General features: G+C 43.5%; 1 protein-coding gene across 2 annotated transcripts in view; it reads left to right on the plus strand.

Moving 5' to 3' along the window:
- The first annotated feature begins 310 nt into the window (after positions 1 to 310).
- Positions 311 to 19888, plus strand: part of lmx1bb (LIM homeobox transcription factor 1, beta b) — a 47519-nt gene continuing 27941 nt past the window's right edge. The window contains exons 1-4 of one of the 2 annotated variants that reach the window (XM_069524100.1): positions 311 to 446; positions 602 to 2685; positions 2967 to 3092; positions 3576 to 3762. In XM_069524100.1, coding sequence (XP_069380201.1) covers positions 3023 to 3092; positions 3576 to 3762 — 257 coding nt within the window. In that variant the 5' untranslated portion in view covers positions 311 to 446; positions 602 to 2685; positions 2967 to 3022. Of the gene's footprint in view, positions 447 to 601; positions 3093 to 3575; positions 3763 to 19888 lie in introns of both variants that reach the window. The other variant, XM_069524099.1, reaches the window with a different exon arrangement.

Here is a 19888-nt window from a genome sequence, read left to right on the forward strand (position 1 = left end):
CCTTTTCCGATGGATGCAACAGTTCTGCTTACTTTGACACTGTTTCACTTTGGGGACCGTGTGCACCTCCGTCTGAGGCGCACACCTGCTGCAGCCTTATACCGGCCGAGGGAGGGCTCGTCACGCGGAGCCTCATTAAAAGCACCGCGGGCAGAAAGTTGGCGGATTGATTTATTGAATGAATGTTTGATGTCCTCCTTCACACACGTGACCCGGCCAATAAGTGCTGAATGAACCGGGGGGGAGGGAGGTGGAAGGTGAACAGGCTTAATGTGTGTGTGATTTGAAAATATATTGATTATCCTGTATTGATGGTGTTCGGCTCATAATAATGCTGCTTAGCGGGGAGATAATCCAATATTAGTGCGAGGCGGAGGTAATTGACCCCATGCTGATAGAGGAGGAGAAGAGGAAAAGCCGGAGGTGGATGACTTCATGACTGGCAGGTATGAACCCATCTGAACACGACACATGTGCTCCAACGAAAAATAGAAGGATTTCAGCATTCATAATGTGCCTCTATGTTATTTCACCATGTGTATGATGGTTTGATCCTATTTCTAAAAAACATGTGACTGTGAAATGTCTTCTGTATCTTTAGACGACAACTTCTGCTGTTCTCCCTCTGACCGGCAGGGGGCACCACCAACAGCCAGCCTTGTGTTTTCCAAATTGGGCTACAGGTCATCGCCTTGATCACAAAGGACGTGAATGACACGCACGCACACACACACACACACACACACACAAGGACTGAAGGTAGCTATAGATTCTGTGTGTATAAAAGCTATAATTGTGTGTTGCACACAATTTACATTATACATCATTCAAGCGATGCATTTAATTTCTGTCTAATTTTAAATATATTGTGATAAATCTTCTGAGATGTAAACTATGATTATTCTTTGTTTATTATATTTTAAGCTATTATTATTATTATCATTATTATATTATTATATATTATGCTATTGATATCGTTGCTGCCACGTCAGCAATCTCAGTCTTGTGCTACAGGCATGTCTACATTCTCTTATTCAGCAGCGTGTTATTTAATATACTTTTGAACCTATAATTCACAAATCCTCCACATAATCACATAAATCAACGTGCACATTTATTTCTTATACGTTTCCTGACCACACATCTCTGAGTCCTGCTCCATGTCCACTCTTCTCATTCTGTCTGTCCTGGGCCTTGATTGTTTGGTCCTGTGTTGTTTTAAGGAGCAGATAAAAATCGGTCTCTTCCTGCGGTGTGACCCGCAGAGCCCCGCACATACAGTCCCATTAGCAGCCCTGTAATTTCACACAGGCCGGCCTCAGTGCACGGTATTCCTCCGCACATTTACACGCCACTTGACAAAAACAAATGTGAAAAAAGAATTCCTGCAATTTAGTGAACAGAGCCCGTGATGCGCATAACCTGTGTTTTTTGATTTTATTATTATGTATTTTTGAATATGTGAAAGATCTTGTCAGCGCGTGGATTTACGTGACTTCGCACGAGGGCTCGTTTCCCGCAGATCAACCTGATCAGTTGCTGATCCGCCGATAAATAAGATGAGATCTACAGCTGCTATTCTCCTGCAAAACCCACGGAGCCCATACACGATCCTTATACTACTGTTATCATCATCACTGGAATCATTCGAGGTGTGATCTGTATTATCACGGTGGTTCTTTTCTTCCCTGGGCTGAACACGGTGCAGCCTGCAGAGCGGGGCTGCGGTGGTTGGCCTCGGTGCGGGACAGGCCGCTGTTATCGCCGCTGATCGCCAGGTGCATCAGCTGAAAGGAGGAAAGCAGCTTCCACCAGAAACAATACACAAAAGAGCAAAGAGGAAAGAAAGCATGCGGTGCTGCAGACACACACACACACACACACACACACACACACACACTGTAGACTGTGTTATCTCACTGAGAGACATGTAATTCATGATGAGTACAGAGGTTTATTTGTTTATGTCTTTTTATTATTTAGAAGTTATTAAAATGTTTCCAAATAATGTGTCAAACTACCAGAACGTGTTCAATTATAGAGATGGGAATTAAATTATGGTTTAGTAACAGGTTATTATTATTATTATTGCTGTTATTATTGATAATTTAAAAAATAATTATGATAATAATAATAATAATGTTATTATTATAGCACCGTCGTCAGGGTCAAGCCAGGCCTCTGTGAAATATCATTTATCTGCCTCTCGTCTTCTTCCCAGTGCGTGTGTGTGTGCGTGCGTGTTGTTATTGGACTGCACTGTACTCTGCTCCAATAGCATCCCAATGGCGGTGAATGGGGAGGACTGAAAAAAAAAAAGTGAAGCCATGCATGCAGGAGTGGGAGGATCCATCCACTCGCTTCAATCTCGATCTCAGACTTTTTAGCAGCGACAGGAGCACAACCAGCCAACCAAGCAACCATCCGCCTCTGTTCCTTCCAAAGAGTTAGAGCCGGGACATCTACACACACACACACACATACACACACGCGCGCTCCTATATCTTTGGATTTGTTGTCAACTTTTTCCTCTTCCTCCGGCGCGTATGAGTGTGTGCTTTTTTTTTCACTCTCCCTCCTCCTTGACGAGACTCTTATTCCGTGAAGACATTTTCTCTGCAGCTCTCCAGTCTGCTCGAGGACGCCGAAGATAAAACTCGCTCGGTTCCTCTGATCATACAACAGGTGACTGACTTCTTTCTCCACGCGTATTGTTTGCTTTGCCTGTGACACGCAGGGATCAGTGGAGCCGGCTCACACTCACTCTCGCCTCCCAACTGTTGCCAGCATCTGACTCCACTCGTGTTTTTTCGCATCAGGTCTAGTTGTGTTGTTCTCCTGCCCCGCGTGTATATACACATTATATACATACATTTATACAGCAGCTCGTCCTCTCGCTGTCCCTCCACACAGCTCTCTGTGTACCGGGGACTTATCTGACCGTCTTCTTATGGATATTGCAACAGGTCTGGTGTCACTGCAGGAGCGACTCTCCGTGCGAGAACAGTCCGAGACTTGCATCATGCTGGACGGCATAAAAATTGAAGATCACCCCCTGCGATCGGGACAGGCCACGCTGGGAGTTATGCTCGGTAAGTCTATTTATTTCATATACTTTATTACCATTATTATTCACCAGTCGTACCTCTGTAAACCACTCTGAGATCACACTAGACTGCTACTCCTGCTTGCATGGAAGCCATTATTTCTGCATGCATGCCCACTTGCTGCTGATTTAGGTCATATTAATGCATTCAATTGGATAAAATGCCACATGTATTAATGTCAAATGTAGTTTTATGTCCATGCTATTGTCAAGGAAACACACACTGAGCTATCCAGACATCTAAATGCTGCATGCGTGATGGCCTCACATTACAGAAAACACTAAATTCCTCCATTGAAGCATGTTATTTTTTTATTCAAACTGACTCATCCACTCGCTCCAGCTGATTTTTTTGAAGCAGCCAGTGTTGAGGCCTTTAGTTTTCAGTCACACGACGCAGTCCTTGATTCAGGCCTCCTCTCTCTCCTCCTCTCCCCCAAAACACTCCTCATCCGTGTCCACCACGCAGGCTCCGAGTGTCACCACCCGTCCGTGTGTGAAGGATGCCAGCGGCCCATCTCTGACCGCTTCCTGATGAGAGTCAACGACTCTTCGTGGCACGAGGAGTGTTTGCAGTGCACCGTGTGTCAGCAGCCCCTCACCACCAGCTGTTACTTCAGAGAGAGGAAACTTTACTGCAAACACGACTACCAACAGTAAGCTCCTCTCCCTGCCCCGTGTTGTCTCCTCGCATTGCTTCGGTTGCTGTGCAGTGATTTAAAAAGAGTTGTTGTGTGATGGCTGTGGCTGGTCTGAAGGCCTTCAGTGTGTGTGTCTGCGTGTGTGTGTGTGTGTGCGTGTGTTTGTGTGTGTGCGCGTGTGCGTCACTCAGCCACTGTGTAGTCACATTTTCATTTAACATTTAATCAAGTGGAAAAAATATCCACCAACAATTAGATTTTTACATAAATTAACCTGTTGTTGCTTTTCAGTTGTACATCAATATTTACACATTTAATTTCTTAAATAAATAAAAGAGCACAATCAAAAATAAAATTGAAACATCATTTTTAAATTGTTTTAGAAAAATAAAATAGAATAATCTTTTAATAGTGCAGCTGAGGGATGTAAATATTTCCTGTGCGCTCACACTGGCTGGAGGACGCACGCATTGGTGTGTTATTATTGTCATACGCTTGGTTTTATTATTGTCACAGTGGCTCTCGATATTTCCACCTCTGTCTGTGCGGAAGCAGCATTTATTACTCGCACACGCAAAATAAGATGTGATCCACGCAGGCCCGTGAATGTGCGGGCGTCTGTGGCTTTGTATCCCGCTCTGTGTCATGTGTTTCCCGGCTGCACCTCGTGGCCTTCGCCCATGTATCAACCAGCACTTTCACACTAAATATGGAATAAGGTGATTTCAGCAGGTTTCTGGAGAAACTCTGAGACTTCAGCGCACTTTCACATTCGTTTTCCGAACAGCTTTTATTCTCTTAAGAAATAACATGACTCCATTCACCGTAAATATTTATTTCTTATTCATTATCTTTATTTAGCTTTTGCAGCTTTATATTTTTGATTTAAAAATTTGTGTCCAACCTATTTTAATTTTATCGTAGGTATTTTATTTTATTGGATATATGACGTGTTTTATTCGGAATAGGAGTCACTGCAGGAATTTCACGGTTCATTGAAAAACAATCTGCGCCTTTTTTACTCCATAGGAATTCAGTCTGAACCTGCGAAGCTAAAACGCGTTCACGTGGATTTATAATGACTGATAATTAAAGGTTCAGTCGTTTGTGCACGCGTGACTGACACACAAACACACACGCGCACGCAATCAAAGATAAACACTCCGGCCCAGAGGCATTCATAATTAAGTGTTAAATTACAAGTTACGCTTCTCTGAAAATATAAACTTATTGTGAGTCAAAATGCTGGGGTGCCATTACAACAGCAGAAAATATGATAACATTTATATTTGATAATTTGACAAATTCACACCAACACAATATTATTTATGTATTTATAAAAAAAATAATATAATATATATAATTAATAATACAACCATGAGGAAAACAATAATTTTGCAAGTACAAATAAATACAGAGGGAGTTGAGATTTGGCCCTTCCCTGTTTGTGTTTTGAATGGATTACAATAAAGTTTTACATTCAAAATCAGGCCTATATGTAACAACAAATATTTGAGTAAAATAAATTCAGTGGCACTTGTTACATTTTAACAATGAAAATATTTTCAGCATGACAGTTGTTATCAGAGCAGTGGTATAAATGTGTAAATTGAATTAGTGAATTATCACATAAACCCTGCAGAGATGGCAGATATATAGTGAAGCAAATATTGAGGCTATAGTGACACAGTGTGAAGCAATGCTGAGGGTTGCTGTTTGGCCTGCGAGGACCCCGGGGTGCCCCTGTGTTTCTCATCGCTTGAGCGCTTTTCATGCTTGTCACTAAATTTTCAGCTTTTTGTGTGCGACCTTTTTAACAATTCTACTTCGATTACCGACACATTATGGCTCTCGGCTAGATACCTTGCAAGCAACAAAGAGTTACATCTATCGCCATGCGTGCCATTCATCCAGCTTTGTGGCAGGAGTGTAGTCGACTGATAACAATGGAAAAATTCATAGCAGTAACCAGGGGATACCAGAGTCACGGCGTCACGGCTCAGAGGTGGCTGGAAGCTGAGACAGTCCGGCAGGGAGAGGGGAGAGGGAGAGAGAAGATCTCGTTCTCATGCCTCACTTAGCACTGTCCATTTTTTTTTTTTTTTTTTAATTTGAGAGAAAAGGACAGAGATAAACACGAGGAGAAAGACAGGATTTGTTTCGCTTCCAAATAATACTCTTTCCTGGCATTTTCTCTCTAGTTCCATATTTGGGTTTTATCTCACCATTTGCCCCAATTCTCTTTGCTGTGAGCCTGTGTGGCAGGTCCTAACACCCTGGCCAAACACAACAACCTGCTGGGCGCTGTTTCACTCTCACACACTGTTATTCATCACATCTTTTAATTCTTCTCCATCCATCCTTCTGCCTCCTCCGTTTTTTCGTCAACTCCTCCCAACTTGAAAAGCGTTAACAGGAGTATCCCTCCATCGCACAGACACAAGTATTTCTTCCTTTTTTGTTTGTTTATTCTATTTGCATTGATGGGATACTTTAAGATGTAATTGGCACCTTTTTGACTTTTATGACATCCATTTAAGATGCATTTGTCAGCCCACAAACTGCTTTGGGCTGTGAAGAGAGCTCCTAGCCATACAGAGGTCTACGTGCCTAATTACATTCCTACAGCAACTGATTCATGCCCCGTAATCAGCTCTCACTTAGCTATAATAAATCAAGGAATTGGCAAGCAGTCTTTTTTCACACCTTTGGACCAGGTTTAAGTGCAGACGGGGGAAAAAAACAATTGTGTACGAGTGTTATTAAAACTACCACCAACACGGTTCTACACATCCTGCTCCATACAGTGCAGTAACAAGATTGGATTGTATGAGGCTTTATCTCATATTTGCCTCATTTGATTTCATGAGAGCTGAACCCTGTTTTGATATAAAACAGGTATTTTTGTGAATAATTTCTGACTACTTAAAATTTAGGGGGCCCAACACATTCTCAGACAATAGATGATGTATTTTAAAGAGGGGATAGTACAATTCAATCTGTCAGAAGAGGATAATTTTGAGGAAATGGTTAGGAATATTTCAGAGCCAAGCTTGATTAGAAACAACTCGGCAGAGGTGTCAGTTGGACGGGAGCCGTAGCCGTAGAGGAGGAACAAGCTCGAACGAGACGGGTGGTATGTAAAAAGCAGAGTGGAATTACACCACCCCGAGAGAGTTTGTTGTGCCCTGGTGTTTGGAGGTCAATTATACATCATTAGAAAGAGGGAGATCTTTTCCCCAGAGGGACCTTTCCTCTAACCAAGCAGATGCTTTGAAAGCAACCATGTAATAAGGCCTATCACTCTACTGAAGTGTTGGACAACACCCCTGTAATGGACTGCCTTGTTAGAAACTGCCATGGGCTCCATCCACAAAACATAACATTAACTAGTATTGTATAGTATACACCATTCTGACTACACTTATGTTTTTTTTTCTTTCCATGCTCTATAAAGTTTTACTGTCTGGCAAAATGTACTTCTCGAATATTTTATTTGTAACAAATCCATATATGCCAGCATTCAGATTTGTCCAGATTTTCAGATTCACGTGCCATGAGCAAAATGAAATTCAGGTCACGGCAGTACGAGCAGAGAAAAACAACAGCAGCGATGAGGCCATAAAACCAGAGCTCCCAGAACCCGTCTCACCCTCGGTGAGTGCTGGACGATCCCCCGGTGTGCTGAGAGGTGCTTTTTAGAACTGTTTGGAGTGCCCTCCTGTGAAATTGTTGTTTTTTAATTAGCTGTGCTTGGGACGGTGCAGCAGTGTGTGTGCCGGATAGGTGCTGACGACTGGGTTTCTGTGTGTGTGTGTTTTTACTCACTCTAGGACACTCCCGCGTGGCCTGGCACTTTGTGAACGCTCATGCGCACTAAAATAAAAAAGAGAAGAAAGGGAAAGGAAAAAAAACTAGGATGTACTTTATGTTGTCGATTCCAGTCGGGTACTTTTTCAGCTCACCGTCCTCAGTCCTGCTAAAGCATTTCAGAAGCTGCTCCGTGTGTCGACGTGTGGGTGTACGCTCCTTTGTGGAAGACTTTCTAACTTTCAGCTACTTTCTTCGTCTTTTTGAATTTAAATTTTCCCTAAAAAGGATAAAATGTGTCTTTAGCCACTACGCTTAGGTAAATAAAAGAAGACCTCTACAGAGAGACAAATCTAAAGTTAGAAACACTAAGCCGGATAATATTGCTTCAGCTTGCTGAGATTTTTAGTGCTCGGCAAGGAGCTAGCTGAAGTTGGCCTCGTTCCTCAGTAAGGAAGTATTGGATTTTATGTCAACATGGCTCGGCCTGTCCCAGCAGCGTACTAGGATGCATCATCTGTCATCTTATGGTTTGCTAACTGTTCACTCCCCGGTACATTCAGACCCATTAAAAGACCTGTTGCAGTGCTTTTTTATTTGCACCACGATTCAAGCTGTTTATTGTTGGTACAATGGTGTGAAAATCCCATCTTGGCTTTTCTTGTTCCTGTGTCTGGTTCCCACAAGTAGCTCGGAGTGATAAATATTTGATTTAAACATATCGTTTACATGTTCTCTTCTGCGTGTGAATTCTGTCGTTATACATTTTACACTATGCGTCAGTAAAAGGTTCAGTGTATCCTGCTTTGTGTGATGCTGTCAATAAATCCTAAGAGAAAGTAGTTACATGATTAAATCAGGTGATTTCATGGAGGTTTATTTCCATATATTTAAACTTCAGTGAGGGGCTAACTGCATACTGGTCAGTGTGTGTGTGTGTGTGTGTGTGTGTGTGTGTGTGTGTGTGTGTGTGTGTGTGCGTGTGCGTGTGTGTGTGTGTGTGTGTGTGTGGCAGCAGTTGCAACACAAAGCACTTTGCAGGACGCTATGGGAAGCCACAGAGGCTCAGCCACGGTAATGCCCATCACCACTTTAGAAGCCAGACTGGTGGCAGGGGATGTGGAAAGAGGTCTCTGTGGCTTTGTGTGGGGGAGCTGTAGTGCAGGGGAGGAGAAGGATCTGCAGAGGGATCTGCCTCGTGTGCTCACATTACACTGGATGATAGCGGAGGGGTGCAGAGGAACTCAAGCATGCAATTTGTTGGTAGCCACAATTTAACCTCATCTCCTAAAGCCGGCTGTTAGGCAGCCAGTGGGACATGTCAGTCAATCGGGAATGCTAATCAGTGACGGTGGAGAGAAAGCCCTCGGCTCGGCAACGCAGTGATTTTCATTACAGGCTCCAAGACCTCGGGCCTTCAGGTTTATTTTCACAGCATGACAACTCTTCATAACAAAAAGGGAGGCAACCACAAACCATTAAATGCAATTTACAAATTAGATTTTGGCTTAATCTTTGAAACACTGCAAAAAGGCCTTTTAAAGTAGCCAACCGAGAAATACAAACACTCAGCAAATGTTTTCAATTTCAATTTGCCAGATTACACGTTAAAATCAGGAGGCTGAACATTTTCAGTGGTTGGATTTTTGCTCCGCTGAAATTATTCATTTCAAATATCATCTATGACGTGTTGGTTTGACATTCACTAATTAATTCCTGCACATTTTCAGTATTTTTTTAATCCTATTCCAGATATCTTTGTCTCCTTTTGCATGTGTCGTTTGCAAATAGCCCACACTTGTTTCTTCAGGCAGCCTGGTCAAACGTGCATGAGAAATTGAGACATGGCCTCTGCTGCTGGCTCGCGGTATCACTGCTGGCCCCAACTGTGTATATGTGATCCCTCTCTGGAATGTTTTTCCAACACGTAGGCTTTTCACAGATACACTAGAGAGGACTGGCATCATAGTGGCAAGTGCTGCATTCAGACTGTTGTGTGCCCAAGGCTTACTCTCACACTCTCGTCACACATTCTAGCTCTACATGGGAATGGGCAGAGTTGTGCGTTTGTCTAAATACACCCAAGGTTTTTGTGAGGGTGTGGACACGTGTATGTGAGTGTGTGCGTGCATGCGTGTGTGTGCACTTGCTTCCTCTCTCTGCTCCTTACTTTCTTTGTCTCTAATCCGGGCTCTTTCCATTGCTTCACATTCACTCTCTATATTTTAGGATACATTTCAGCGCCTCTTCCTCGTCACCACTTGTCAAATCCGTCTGTCTGAATTTCAGCATTACAGATTTTTGCACAGATACTACAAAACGCATTTCTTTGTCTTTTTCTTTCTTTACCCCTTTTAATCTTCATCAAATGAGATTAGACCCCAAATACTGGTATTCCTGCCCAAAGTGACTGACAGAGATTTGCACTTTTATCATTAAGTGTGACACTAAGCTGGTCAGAGCTTTGTCTTGAATGGAGGGTCTGACGGAAACAGGGGCTCCTAATCCTTTTATTTGTGTCAGGCCCAGAAAGAGGGAAGAATGGGGCCAGGGTAGGATGGGGCTGCAGAATGCCACGGCCCTTAGTCCCCTCCAGACCCGGCCTCCACAGCCAAGTGAGCATGAGACTCATCTTATGTGGTCTATGCACTCGAGCGGGCGCATATACACCCACACGGGCACAAACAGGTTTTTGCATCTAAAGTACAGTTTGCCTAAATACTCAATTGCATGCTCCCAATCATAAATGTATGGTGTCTTGTGCTGGATTGCACATGTTCGTCCACCAGTGCGTTCAATGAGATAAACACGAACGTGGACAGTGATTTTCCAGTGTGTACCAGCTCACACTCACAACAGAGCATGCGTCCATCTATGAGTTCATGGACTCCAATGGCAGGAGGTTGAGTCTAGGATGAGATTAATAAAGTTTGCCGGTTCCCTGGTCGAGGTCCAGCGCCGGGCCTTTTGTCTGCGGCTCATATCGGGTTGTGGGGTTCTTGGCTCCTTTTGTGTGTGCACCCTTGTGGTAATCCATCTCCAGCGGGAGTCCCCCGGGGCACTTTATTTACTCATTCAACTGTTTGGAAGTCTGTTAGACTGCAGATCAGATGCAGTGAGACCAATGTGATTACTTTAACCAGCACTTGCAGATTCCTGCCCAGCATCTCCTCTCACCCTGAGCTGGTGAGCTCTGCAGGTGGGGAGGGAGGAAGAGGGAAGGAGGGAGGGCCTGCCCAATATTCTCTGTTATGAAAATTCAGCATTAGGTACTGAAACCTCCTGTGCCCACACACCGTAGAGCTGACTCCCTTCTTTTTCTATCTGGGTGTTTTGGAGTTTGTTATTTTCTCCCTTGCATTTCAACAATACAACTTCTAAAAGTGGGTCCTGACTTTTTTCGCATTTGCCAGATCTCTCTCTCAGCAGATCGTAATTCAGCACCATAGCAAGTGTGGTGTCACCGTCTAAAAACATGTATGTTTTATTGCAAACAATGAGATGGATTTGGTTATCCATCCATCAACATAAAGCCAGAACTATGTGTTTTGGGCTAACCCCCATGTTAAACCACTGCAGGCTGTCAGCCTCTCTGAATTTACTCTCCATCTCTTCTCCCCCCTGGTGTAGCGCTCTGAATATAGTTGAGATCAGCTGCCAGCACCGGCATCTACAGCGAGAGCTCCCTGAACTGGCTGTTTAGAACCCGCCGCTGATTGGTGATGGCTGTCTTGGCAGGAAAAATAACGCCGTATGAAAACAGTGCAGATTGGGTTTCTGTGTGTCTGACTCACTCCCGTCATCTCTGCCGGCCCCCCCACGGCAAGTCAGCATGATTTGTGCATGAGGTCCCGTGACCCATGGAAGCTTCAAAAAGCAGCGAGGGGAAATATTTGGATGATCCTGATGGGGGAGTGGAGACGTGGGAGGGAGGCAGAAATGATGGGGGGGCTTGGTAAGAGCAGGGCTGAGAGCGGTGTAAGGCAAAGGCAGATGTGGAGAATCTGCAGTGCAGCCGTGATGACAGGGGAAGAGTGTGTGAGGAGAACACGCCTGCCCATCCTGGACTCTCAGTCCCTGGCTATCACCCATGCACTCAACCAAACCCAGGCACCCTCAGCCACCAGTGTCACTCAGGAGAAAGACACAGGGGCTTGAAAAGAGTTTGCAATAGTAGAGACATTTTATCTTCAGGTACCATGGCATGATACTGATCGTCTGTACCCCACCCCCCTGCTGCACACCCCCGATCCCTTCTCCTCTCCCTTTACCTTTCTGCAGGCTGGATATTAATATTTCCCAGAAAGCTGCTACAATTCGTCTTCTTGGGAAATTCCACAACTCCTGAACACTGCAAAATGATCTGGTGTCTATGAAAGGGATGGATAGGGGGATAAAACATAAAGATTTTTCAAAGTGGGTTTTTTCTGCGCGTGAGTTTCTAGTGCTCTCTAGGTGGATATTTCTATTCGGTTGTCCTGATAAGAAAAATGTGTTGCTCCAGGTGAAAGCCGAGTTGTTTGCTCCATTCGTCTAAATTTTCTCCTCTCGACTATTGTATTGTTTCGTGGCCTCGTGGCACATTATTTATGCACAGAATCTGCCTCTGGTGCCAGCTCAATGGAAACCCCATTGAACAGAAATGGCTGCAGCAGACGAAGGCTTAATGCAAAACCCAAACTCAGCAGTTAAAAAAGCAAAGCTGTGGTCGGAGGCAGCTTTAATCAGTCTTCGGCCTCTGTGCTTGTCGCTGCCTCCTCCTGAGAGTGGGTGGGTTGCCTGACCCCCTGGGTGTCTGTCTGCCTTAACGTTAGCCCTGCAGGCTTTGCCTCACAGGGGTGCGCCATCCCAGCCTCAGGCCAGAGTTGTGCTCTGAAACCAGAGATCCAGCTCTGTGTTGTGATCCCAGCTGGAGAGACAGCTCTGGCTCTGAGCGGAGCCCTGGCGCAGCGGGACGCCGGGGTCACCAGTGGCCTCTGAACCTCCATCACTCCGCTGTGCTTCTGCGCAGCACCGACCAGGACTGTATTATTTATTGAACCGCAGTCTGCGTTTCTTCCAAGACTCGGTCTCACAACAAATATCAGAGAACTGAAGTTTTGATGAGGTCATGTTATCAATTACATCGAGCTGCAGAGGTTAAACTTCCCAAATTGTTGGTTCTGTCTCCGCAATTTTCAAGATGAATGTTTCACATGACCTGTGCTGTCAGTAATATCACGGTGCCAAAGAAAATACAATGAGGCCGTGATCTGTTATGTCTATGTTGGATAGTTTCACTCCTAAACTTTAATCTGTAAAGTAACCAGAAAATCTGAGCTTCGGAAAAATGCCACTCTGAGTGTTTGTGGTGTGAAGTGTCTTAATGTCTGTGTTTTTGCAGTTTCTTAATACAGCATGTTTATCTCATGGCATCTTACACGTCCCAGCTTTACTTTACATTTAATCGAATTTTTTGCATTCCTGCGTGAATAATCCTGTGTGTGTGTGTGTGTGTGAATGTAGTGTGCCCACTTGGCGTGCGTGTATTAGGTCTGTCACTCCGCCAAGCATCGGACACGCTGTTGGCAGGCGACACAGTCTGTGGATTCTCCTCTTGGTCGCGCTGCTCCGGAGGCAGAAAGCGATGCGTGCCACCCAAACCACCAGTCTCCCCCCACCTCTCTATCATCAGCCGAGCGGCCCACTCCCTGCTCTCCTTTTCCTGGGCCCCAGTGCCTGAGCTGTGGCCTGTGGATGAGTGCTACATCCTGGCTGTCAGCACAGGGGTTAGCTGGGGATTGGCCTGTGGTGGAAGTGCAGTATCGGGCCCTGTCTGTCAGCTCCTCGTTCCACTTCCTCCCGCCCCTCAGCGAAGGCTGCCGTCGGTGGTGCAAACACACGGCGAGCTGTGACTGACTCATATCGCTGGCTTAAAATTGTGAGGATCGCCCTCAGAATAGGCATATTCATAGTCATGCCAATGAAAAGGGGTTGTTTAAAACCCTTTAAGTGCTCGGGTGTTGTGTTTTTAAACAGACCGCGAAAGCTTTGACAGATGGTTTACTATTTCGCCCAGTATTTCATTTCAGGTACTTTTAACTGTCGCTTTTTGACTCCCAAGGAACAACTACTCAACCACAGTTTGTATTTGCATACAGTTCCAGTTCCATTGAAAGCCTTTTTTTCTGGAATAAAAAAACTTTCCCATTCATCATATTGATAAATGTTTGCAAGATGTCACTCAAGATATATATAAATCTTGTGGGTCATATATTTTCTGCAGAGATGCTGATTTTATGCACATACGTGGAGCCATACCTCCACTCTGTGTGTGGATCGCATTATCTGGTACACACACAGGTACATACATGCTTACACACATGGACACACATCTGCAGTGCACATGGTCACAGGCAGGCCTACACATGTTGGGGGATTTGCAACTATAATCAGATTAATTGGTCCATCTCTCCTTGGAAACATCACATATACCTACGATGGCCTCTGGTAGCTTTCAGCTGGATGCTGCTTACACTAACCAGAAGCCAGGCAGCAGGCGCAAGGTCGGCAGGGTCACAGCATGCTCTCTGGCATCAGCATCTCTTTATGGCTTACATGTTAGAAAAATTATTACAGCACTTACAGCCTCGTTGGGTCTGACAGAGAAGGAATTTCTATCTGCTCCTCCTGAGAGTTCCTCTTTATTTAAGCAGCACTCTCTTTTGGTTAAATTTGACAGAGAGAAAGTTTTTTTTTCTTCACAACATAAACATGAAAGTTAGTGTTGCTTGGCAGAAGCTTCTGCCGCTTCAAAGACGGTGGCAAAACAAGCTTGGCCTTTGCAGCGAATATTATAAGTACATTAACTATAATCCTCAGTAACATTCTCCAAGCTGCATGCAGGTCGAGCGCCTCAGTGTGTTTTTCTTGTTGCCCACAAGTATGTCTATGTGAGGTACTATCAACACACATGCTGCCATTCATGATTTTATTGTAGGTTTTAGCCTCAATACAGCTCATACAAAGGAATATTTAATTCTGTAATCTCCTGTTAATAACTTCTGTTTACATATGTTTTAATAACTATCAGGCCACGTGGAAAACTAGGGGTCATCATTACCTGTGGCTAACAGTGTTGACGGTCATGTTATGGAGCTTTAAAGCAGTGATTTCCAACCAGGGGTACTTCTGCAGTTGAGTTACCATATGTGGAAAAATGAGACTGTCCCACCATAAAAAAAACAACCCCATAGGTCATTTGTGCAAGCAGATTATTACGAGCCGTAGTTAAGTTTTTACTGTCAGGCAACCTCCGGCGGTGTGTGTGTGCGACGGCATCTTTTCAGGAAAAAACCCAAAACAACACGTTTATGTTCACAAAGCCCTCTGGTGGCCATAATAATTATGACGTGGCAAAGTCAGCATAGGGGGGAGGTTGCAGTCAATGGATGGGTTGAATTTTCAAACAGGAGACCACTGTTTGACCAACTGTGTTTCTTTTAACCATCACTGTATTACCTTAACTGTATGTTTATTACTGTAATCACCATTAAGGTCCTTTAACTCTAGTCACTGCTACTTACTGCTAGAGCATGATCTTACCCAAACCTTATACCTAACCAAGTTATTCTGTGCCTAATCATAAGCAAGCCTTTATTATAGCATTGTAACATTCATGGAAGTGATATTTAACAGCTTTTCAACTTCAAAGAAAGTGGTGGTCAAATGGATTATTAACTTAATGTAGTAGATAAACAGCTGATACAGAAAGCTGAGTGAAGCACATGTGTCCAAACAGATGTGACGGAAATACTAAAAATACTAAAAAATTGTTGAAATAGCTTTTAAACTTAACCAAACTAATCAATTGTATGCAGAAAAAAACCCATCCACTATCATATCCACTACCTTCTACTTCTATTAATTTGATTAATTGAAAAATGCATTCAAATGAACATAGCAGGTAGTGTCAACACAGGATTGCATAAGGCTTTGTTAGTACATCAGACAAAAAGGGTTGTTCACCCCGGATGTACAAGTTTGAAATATGATATTTACACACATAAACCATGTTCATGTGCAGATAGTGTTACGTAAACTGTCATTCACAAATTAACCTTCACATGCTTCCTTATGATGCTCCCAATTTTCTCTCCGCTGGCTCTGCCTAATGTGGTAAACCCTGGGCTGCTGGCACTTAAGCCAAGCGAAACAACCCATTAAACCATATTTTGCAAATACTGCATCACCCAGTGCTGGTTTTTTTCACACATTCTGGTACTAATAAGCCCTGACACACCCTAAACAACCACACTCTCAAAGAGCACATCGAGTGTGGAGAGGCGGTTTGGTGTCCTGGGGAAGCCTGTGGTTCTGGAGCCAGAGAAGGAGTCGTGCCCTGCCGTCCCACAGAGATGACAGGAAGATAAGAGAGAGAGGTGGCCTCTCAGCACAAAAACATCCCACCAGGAACTAACCCTAACCTGGGGGAGAGACAGAGGGCTTCAAGACTCGTGTCAAAGTCTATCCTCACTGAGTGAAAAGGCTCAGGAAGAAGAAAAATAAACATTTACTTCTTCATCACAATGAGCAATAGTGAACAACTTCGAGCATGAATCACACAGTAGCCATCAGAATCCACTGTTAGATGTTCTTGTGGTATCACAAATATCCATATCGAGTTTATACTACAACAGCATGCCTCCCTGTGTCACAACTTTGGCTTTCTGACGTGCCGTCTCTTTATCAACTGCCACAGAAATAAAAGGGGGGAGAAGAACTAAGTATAGGCGACAGAGTCTTGGCAGACAACAGCCTCTGCAGTTATGACTTAGAAAACCGCTTATAGTTTGCAATATCTGAGGAGGCAAAGAGAAAAGGTGGCAATTTCTCCTTCACGATGCGTAATGAGGGAACCATAGGGGAGGAGAAACGGTGAGCGGTTTCTGGAAGCGGCACTAACACGGGGATCAGCGGCATTAAAAGAGATTTACACCCTCAACCCTCAAACAGTTTTCTTGTACTCAATGGTTCCTCTTTTACAGATATTTCAAGGAAGTAATAAACTGCACTGACAAGCATTCGAGTGGCTTTGAAACATCCCTCATGGGCAACAGAGCTCCATCACTTCTATCACGGTGCCTCGGCTCAACATCATTATATCCTGTAGCACTCGGCCTGTTTCTCAGCATTTGGCCTCACCATGGATATTATGATCAGCTTGTTGTTGTTTATATCAAAGAAATGTTGTATAACTAACTGTAATACCTCAAGTATTATGCTCTCCCCAAGGCTAAGTCAGTTAAGCATTTATCTCATTGTGAGTGCTGCTTTTGTCATGTGGTTAAGGCCTACAGACGGTTTTTCCTGGCGATTAAGTTCTTTTGAAGCTGTCTGCATGGTCCAGAATGAGGCCCTGCACAGTGTAAGATGTCATACTCCCACTGTGCTGACCAGCATACTCTGTGGGCCTTGATGTGCCCATAACATTTAATGGTACTTTGGCAAATGCTAATGGAAACTCTTACTTTGCCTAGCAATCACATTTCGTTTCCTTTCTTTCTGGTTGCTCTTTATTTTTATTTACCATAATTATTCATCTGTGTCTTTGATATACTTAAGTATGAACTCATGGCTGCGAGAGAAGAGTGGAAAGAATAATGCATTATCTGCTAATTATTAAGATTAAGGGTGGGATAAATAAACCAGAACTAAAGGGAACATTTGTCTTTAGTAAGACACGGTTCCTGGCGTTCTGCTACCCCTCAGCATGCATTTCTTTCTTTAGTCTAAGATGGCAGAACATCACAGATTTGGGATTTGGATCTGGGAGCTGGGTTTGGTGAGGTACTCAGGAGGAGGAGGAGAGGTGCAGGTCGTGCCGTGGCACGTTCGCCTCTCGGTGTGGGGGTGAGGAAACATCTCGACCTCAGGTTCAAGAAGAAAGAGCCTGTTTCTGATTAGTCACTCTAATGTGCAGTGATAAACAATTCCTGTGGTCTCCTGCTCACAGAGACATCACTGGCAGCGATTGAGTGTTTGCGGTGGTTTGTGTATTTGTATGTTCGCTCAGACACGCCGGGATTGAATGTTTTTAAAGAATATTTTATCAAAAATAGCATGTATTTTGATTTAGCTGGTTAAATATGGCCATCAGATTTATTTGTATAAGCTCAAACTGGAATAATGTGATGTTCCTATGGTGCAGAATGACATCACATTTGTGATTTGAAATTCAAAACATGAGGCTTTGTGGTGACTTTATTAACTATAGTAAGATAGTCACGTGTTTAAATGGCAGACTAGATAAAGAAGACATGCATGATACCTCTTGCCAAGTCTGCAGCCCACAGCAGACAGAAACCATAACCAGAGGGTGATGGAGCAGTTTGAAAACATTTAACTCAGAGGGTCTGGTGTCCTCTCTGCCCTCGCTGGTAACTGGCAACTTTATCTGCTGTTGCACTTCCGTGCAGATGCTTGGCATCGAGCCTCGAGGGTGATAAAAACGTCTTCAGAAGGTAAGTGTTTATGGTGAGAATCCATAAGGTTAGCAGGATCAAAGCTCTGTTGAAAGGACATTAAGCAAAGAAACAGGAATAATAAACAAAACAGCCAGTTAGTCATACACTCAGATTTATGACATCAAGAGACCATGTCAGGGAGAGGCAGATCTCTGTCAGGCTGGGCTTTTCTTTTCTTTTTTTTTATTGCTGTGAAAAAAAACAGCCGTTAAGTCCAAAAAAACAGGCCTGTAAAGCAAAAGAACAATGTCAGCGAGGAGGAGACATTTCACATTTAGCAAATGTACTTTAGGTGTCTTTTTTTGGGCACTTAATATTCTTATATTATTTTCTCTTTCGTGTTCACGATTGAAATGAGAAACATGAAAACCGTGTTTGACTCTCTCTCCCTCTGTGAATTTGTGTGAGGGTGGAGGAGGAGGAGGGGTGGTCGGCTGTCTTACAAGGAAAAGTATTCTTGTGTGTGTAGCTCAGCTTGGGCTCTACTCTGGTGCTCGTCGAGCAGGAACGGCTGATTGAGTTGACTGTTTTAGCTGAGTATGTTCACACAAGTGCCCCTTGAATACCCCCCAACCCCACGCTGCAGCACCATATTACACCGGGGGCAAAGGTAATAAATCAGTTTCACTTTTTGACCTCAGGAAAGTTAAATAATATATTTGTTGTTGTTGTTGTTGTTGTTGTTTTGATTTCACATTCCAATCAGGGACAACAATCAATTTCACATTTTTTTGCCATGCACAAGTTAAATTATATATATATACAAATATATATATATTGTTTAGTTTAGTTTTCTCATGTATTCATGTTTGTAAAGGGAGTGCACCTGGGCCTGCCACTCTCGCTCCGGCCGGTCATTTGCTGCAGGCTACAGCTTTAAGTGGGAATTATTACTCGGGAGATAAGTATGGAGATAAGCTGGTCCTTGCCTGCATGATGTATGAGGTGTCTGGACAGTGTGAGAGGTGCACCTGACCTGGAAATGAATAGTGTGAAGGTACAAGTGCAGCGCATGAACCTCCTTTTTCATGCGGCCCCTGTCTCGTAAGCGCAACACCCCAGATCACGACAGAGATATCAGAAGGTGCAGACGGGGTTGTATTTTGGGGGGATTGTGAGATTTTATCTGGTATTTAGGTAAAAACATCCGTACTTTGTATATCGTAGCGATAAAGCTGTAAGTAATATTATATTAAATTACTGGTGCAGGGAGGGAAGGTCAAACTATTTTTTTCCATTTTTTTGTACTGCAATAATCACCCTGTAATAACCATAGTATGTCAAAGGAATGATCATTTTCAACAATGTCATTTAATTATTTTCTTAGTATTTCATTTGCACAGGAACATTAAAATAAAACATAAATAAATGCTGCCCTCCCCTTACGCTTGCAAAGAAGTCTCCATTTAACCAAAAAATATTTTAAAAAATACATAACACTCATTCATTTTATTTTATCTAAAGCTGTTTCCTTTATAGATTGTGAAATCTGAACGTTTAGTTCTTTAGCTGCTTTAAATGCAGATAGAATTCAATGGTAATACAAAATGCACAAACACAGAATTGGAAGGGGATTTTTTTTCATGAAAGAGAAAGTGATTAGGTTGCTGCTTCACTAAGGTGTGTGGGAGAAACATTCCTCCTGCCTGGTATGTTAATTCACAGCTCCAGGGTTTGTACCTTTCCTCCTTCTTTGAAGTTTCTCTTCACGTTGCCTCTCTCGCCCATCAGGTGAACTATTGGCTGCTTAACCTTTTTATTTATTAGACAATCCTTCACATGTAAAAGATGATAAAGTTGACACGTTACATGCAGCCGTTTTGCAC

This window comes from Paralichthys olivaceus, chromosome 4, assembly GCF_024713975.1.
Source record: "Paralichthys olivaceus isolate ysfri-2021 chromosome 4, ASM2471397v2, whole genome shotgun sequence".
Lineage (NCBI taxonomy): Eukaryota > Metazoa > Chordata > Actinopteri > Pleuronectiformes > Paralichthyidae > Paralichthys > Paralichthys olivaceus.